Source organism: Loxodonta africana, chromosome 3, assembly GCF_030014295.1.
Source record: "Loxodonta africana isolate mLoxAfr1 chromosome 3, mLoxAfr1.hap2, whole genome shotgun sequence".
NCBI lineage: Eukaryota > Metazoa > Chordata > Mammalia > Proboscidea > Elephantidae > Loxodonta > Loxodonta africana.
Window position 1 is genome coordinate 96,726,120 of NC_087344.1, and position 6,006 is coordinate 96,732,125.

General features: G+C 38.9%; 1 protein-coding gene across 1 annotated transcript; it reads right to left on the reverse strand.

Annotated features, from left to right (window-relative positions):
• Window positions 1-590: 590 nt before the first annotated feature.
• LOC135230543 (loricrin-like) lies at window positions 591-1,019 on the reverse strand. The gene has a single exon (XM_064279953.1). It carries the CDS (start codon window positions 1,017-1,019, stop codon window positions 591-593), a length of 429 nt encoding a protein of 142 aa, XP_064136023.1.
• Window positions 1,020-6,006: the final 4,987 nt, after the last annotated feature.

The window sequence follows — 6,006 nt, forward strand, 5'->3', positions numbered from 1 at the left end:
TTTTTAAAATCATTCAGTGGGTGCTACTATGGACATGATACCATTCTAAGTTTTTTTTGTTTGTTTGTTAATTGATTATTCAATGAAGTGTACCCAAATCTGTTCGGTGAAACATCTCCAATACATTCATCTCTCTATCCTTATGCCAGGTTTTCCCTTCCTCTCACCATCCTGTTGACCTGTTCCAAGTAACTTCCACATTGTGTTGAATTACGTTTTTTTTCCTTGGACCTGAAACATGGTTATTCTCTGCTCCAAAGCGGATTCAAGTGCTTACACATAAGCAGAGTGTGTGGATGTCTAGATGGTGGGATTTGAAGGACACTTGTCTTAAAATATTTGCTTCATTCCAGATCAGATCACATGACTCCTTTGCTTAAGACCCTCTTCTGCTCACCCCAACCACCTCCAAGAAAATGTCCCAGCTTATTAGCATAGCACATGAAGTTCTTGTTGGCCTGATATTTCCCCATCTTCTACGTTCATTTCTTATCATAGTGCCCCCACACATACACCATTCAGTCGTACCGCCTCACCACTCTTGAATTTAATTCTTGAGCAGTTTTAGTCTATCATCATCACTACCACTATCAACAACTCCACCACAGCCCCCTGTCATCACCATCACTGCTACTGTCTCCACCATCACTGTCACCATCACTACCACCACTGTCACCATCACCACCGTCACTGTCATCATCACCACCAACACTATCACCACCACCACCACCATCACTGTCAGCATCACAACTACCACTGTCACCATCACCACCATCACTGTCATCATCACCACCAACACTATCACCACCACCACCACCATCACTGTCAGCATCACAACTACCACTGTCACCATCAGCATCACAACTACCACTGTCACCATCACTACCACCATTGTCATCATCACCATCACAACTACCACAGTCACCATCCACCATCACTACCACCACTATCACCACCATCACCGTCACCTTTCCCACCACCACTTTTACCATCACCACCACCACTGTCACAATCACCATCACAACTACCACTGTCACCATCCACCATCACTACCACACTGTCACCATTACCACCACCATCACCATTACTACCACCTCTGTCACCATCACTGCTCCCACTGTTGCCATCACTACCACCACTGTCACCATCACTACCACCACTGTCACCATCATTGCTACCACTGTCACAATCATTATCGACACCACCAGCACCTTCACCACCACTGCCACTATCACCATCATCACCATCACTACCACTAGTCACCACTACCACCAACACTCCCAGTGAACATTTACTGAGTGTTGACTTCGTGCCAGGAACTCTGATATGCCATTACATATTTTATCACATTAAGCATCACAAGGTCAAACACCTAATGAGTGGGAGAGCTAGATTTGAACCACAGCCCTATGACCCCAGAGCCCAGTCCTTAGTTATTATTACCTTTCTCTATTATTCCCTGAAAGTACTAGGCTTCTTTCTTCCCACTCCTCACCACTCACCCCTCTAGGCTACATTCTATGTTCTGTGTTTAGTATTTGCTCTTTTCTCTGTCTTCTGTGATCTTTCGTTCTGTCTTCCTGGCAAGCTCCCATTCATTTTTCAAAATCATCTGTGAATCATTCCATAAACACTTCAGAGTTCTGTGTGTTCTTTTGATTCGTTCACATTCTCCTATCATTCACTACACTATATCATAATTAATTCTCTGTCTGCTTCATTCATATTTGTAACTACAAGGTAGTACAGTGTGGTCCCTGGGAAAGTTGATGAACAACCTAGAGTTTCAGTACCTGCTTGATGGCATTTCATACTCACAATGAAAGTATGAATATAGGTAAAGTACTTAGAATAGTATGGTATATTTTAAGTCCTCAATAAATGTTAAATATACTTTTTCACTAAATAATGAATTTCAGGGATGGGTTTTGATAATGTGTCTCATTCAATTTATGATAGTAAAGATGATAAGCACAAACATTAGTAACTAAGATTATTTAAAAAAACAAGTTTCAGAATTTCTGAATATCAAAATTGGTATAACCCTTTTAGCAAAAAAATTGAGAACATATCTCAAGACTCTGGCAATATTCAGGTAATTTGATCTAATAAGGTTTACTTTAGAAGGGTGTTCAAAAGAAATGATTGGAAAGGCATGCAAAAACTGATTTATTTGTTCATCAAATACGTGGATGTCTATTAGAAGCTACACACTGTGCTAGACTCAATGTTTATTGAATTTTTATTTATAAAGCGAATGTGGAAACAGCCTAAATATTCATTAATAGGGGTTATACACCATAGAATAGTATGTAATTATAAAATAATATTTTTCAGAAAACATCCAGTGACATCAAATAGTGCTATTTTTTTAAATTAGGATGCTAAATGTACAAAAAATATAACTCCAATATTATTCACATATTTTATTTATTATTTGGTCAGTTTGTCATACTGTGGTGGCCTGCCTGCTGCTGTGATCCTGGAAGCTATGCTACCAGTATTTCAAATACCAGCAGGGTTATCCATGGTAGACAGGTTTCAGTGAAGCTTTCAGACTAATCAGGCTGGGAAGAAGGACCTAGTAATCTACTTTTGAAAATTTGGCCAGTGAAAACCTTATGAATAGCACCAGAACACTGTCTGATACAGTGCCAGATGATGAGCCCCTCAGGTTGGAAGGCACTCAAAATATGGCTAGGGAAGAGCTGCCTCCTCAAAGTAGAGTCAACTTCAATGATGTAGATGGAGTAAAGCTTTCGGGAATCTTAATTTGTCTCTACAGGATGACTCAAAATGAGAAGAAATAGCTGCAAACATCCGTTAGTAGTCAGAACATACAATGTACGGGGTATGAATTTAGGAAAATGGGAAGTTACCAGAAAATGAAATGGAACACTTTGAGATCAATATCCTAGGCAATAGTGAGCTGAAATAGGCTGGTATTGGCTGTTTTGAATCAGAAAATCATACGATCTACTATTCCAGGAAGGATGAATTGAAGAGGAATGGTGTTGCATTCATTACCAAAAAGAACATTTCACCAAGATCTATCCTGAAGTACAATGATGTCAGTGATAGGAAAATATTCATATGCCTACAAGGAAGACCAGTTAATACGAGTATTGCTCAAATTTACACACCAACCAAAAATGCAAAAGGTGAAGAAATTGAAAATTTTTATCAACTTCTGCAGTCTGAAATTGATCAAACATGTAATCAAGATGCACTGATTACTGGTGATTGGAATGCAAAGGTTGGAAACAAGGAAGAAGGATTAGTAGTTGGAAAATACAGCCTTGGTAATAGAAATAATGCCTGAGATTGCATGTTAGAAGTTTGCAAGACCAATGACCTATTCATTGGGAATACCTTTTTTCAACAACATAAACGGCAGTTATACATGTGGACTTTGCCAGATGGAATACACAAGAATCACATCAACTATATCTGTGGAAACAGATGATGGAGAAGCTCAATATCATCAGTCAAACAAGGCCAGCGGCCAACTGCAGGAAGACCATCAACTGTTCATACGCAAGTTCAAATTGAAGCTGAAGAAAACTAAAAGAAGTCCATGAGAGCCAAAATAAAACCTTGAGTATATCCCACCTGAATTTAGAGACCATCTCAAGAATAGATTTGATGCATTGAACACTAATGACCAAAGATCAGAGGAGTCATGGGATGACATTAAGGACATCATACATAAAGAAAGCAAAAGGTCATTAAAAAGACAGGAAAGACAGGACCAAAATGGATGTCAGAAGAGACTCTGAAACTTGGTCTTTAATGTACCCTAACTAAACTGAATATAAGAGATGATGAAGTAAAAGAGTTGAAGAGAAGATTTCAAAGGGTGGCTTGGGAAGACAAAGTATTATAATGAAATGTGCAAAGACCTGGAGTTAGAAAAACAAAAGGGAAGAACACACTTGACATTTCTCAAGCTGAAAGAACTGAATAAAAAATTCAAGCCTCAAGCTGCAATATTGAAGGATTCTATGGAGAAAATGCAGGAAGTATCAAAAGAAGATAGAAGAAATACACAGTGTCACTGTCCCAAAAAGGATTAGTTGACTTTTTATCATTTCAGGAGGTAGTATATGATCAAGAACCAACGGCACTGAAGGAAGAAGCCCAAGCTGCACTGAAGGTACTGGCAAAAACAATGCTCCAGCAATTATCAGAATACCAATTGAGATGTTTCAACAAAATGGTATGCTATTGGAGGCGCTCACTCGTCTATGCCAAGAAATTTGGAAATCCGCTACCTGGCAACTGACTGGAAGAGATCCATATTTGTGCCCATTCTAAAGAAACGTGACCCAACCGAATGTGGAAATTATCAAATAATATCATTAATATCACATGCAAGTAAAATTTTGCTGAAGGTAATTAAAAAATGGTTGCAGCAGTACATCAATAGGGAGCTGCCAGAAATTCAGGCCGCATTCAGAAGGGGAAGTAGAATGAGGGATATCGTGGATAATGTCAGATAGATCTTGGTTGAAAGCAGAGAATACCAGGAAGATGTTTGCCTGCGTTTTATTTACTATGCAAAGGCATTTATCTGCATGGATCATAGATACTGCATGGCTTAAAATCAGGAATGGTGTACATCAGGGTTATAGCTTTTCACCATACTTATTCAATCTGTACACTGAGCAAATAATCTGAGAAACTGAACTATATGAAGAAGAAAGCAACATCATCAGGACTGGAAGAAGACTCATTAACAACCTGCAATACCCAGATGATACAACCTTGCTTGGTGAAAGTGAAAAGGACTTGAAGTGATGAAGATCAAAGATTACAGTATGGATTACACCTCAACATAAAGAAAACAAAAATCCTCACACCTGGACCAACAAGCAACATCATGATACATAGAGAAAATATTGAAATTTTCAAGTATTTTATTTTACTTGAATCCATAATCAACACCCAGGGAAGCAGCAGACAAGAAGTTAAAGACATCTTGCATTGGGCAAATCTGCTGCAAAATACCTTTAAGGTATTTAAAAGCAAAGATGTCACTTTGAGGGCTCAAGTACATCTGACTCAAGCCTGGTATTTTCAATCACCTCACATGCATGTGAAAGATGGACAAGGAATAAGGGAAGACCAAAGGAAAATGGATGCTTTTGAATTGTGGAGTTATTGAAGAATATTGAATATACCATGGACTACCAGAAGAACGAACAAATCTGTCTTCGAAGAAGTACAGCCAGAATGCTCCTCAGATGTGAGGATGGCAAGAGTTCGTCTCACTTACTTTGGACATGTTATCAGGAGGTATCAGGCCCTGAAGAAGGACATCATGCTTGGTAAAGTAGAGGGTCAGAGAAAAATAGGAATACCCTTCATGAGATGGATGGACACAGTGGCTACAACAATGGGCTCACACAGCAAAGATTGTGAAGATGGCAGAGGACTGGACAGTGTTTCATTCTGTTGTACAGAGGGGTCAATGTGAGTCTGAACCCACCTGACAACAATGACGACATATTTTATCACATTTGCATGGAAGCAAAATCTGGAAGAAAATACATCAGAAATTTGGCAGGGATTTATTTAGGTGGCAGAATTGTAGACGGTTTTAATTTCATCTTGAGTTTTTTTTAAAAAATGGTCTAAAATTTATATAATGTTTATATATTACCTTTGAGAGTAGAAAAAAAATACTGGTACGACTGAGAGATGTAGAAAGTATAGAAACACATTTTTGCAATGTGTCGGAAGGAAAAAAAATCTCCCCTCCCCACCTCGAAAAGTGCTCTTAAAAGAAATGTAACATCATATGTTGAAAAGAACATGGGCTTTGGAGTTCCATGTTGGCTCTGTAGCCCTGCCACTGACCAGCTCTGCCACTTCACACAATATATTTCATCAGGCAACCTGGCACATTACAGAGGCTTAAAAAAACATGAGTCCCTTTTCTAAGACCCATCGCCTGTTTCCAAGATCCTCTTAGGGGTTTCTCTGGCAATTCTCCTAAATGCA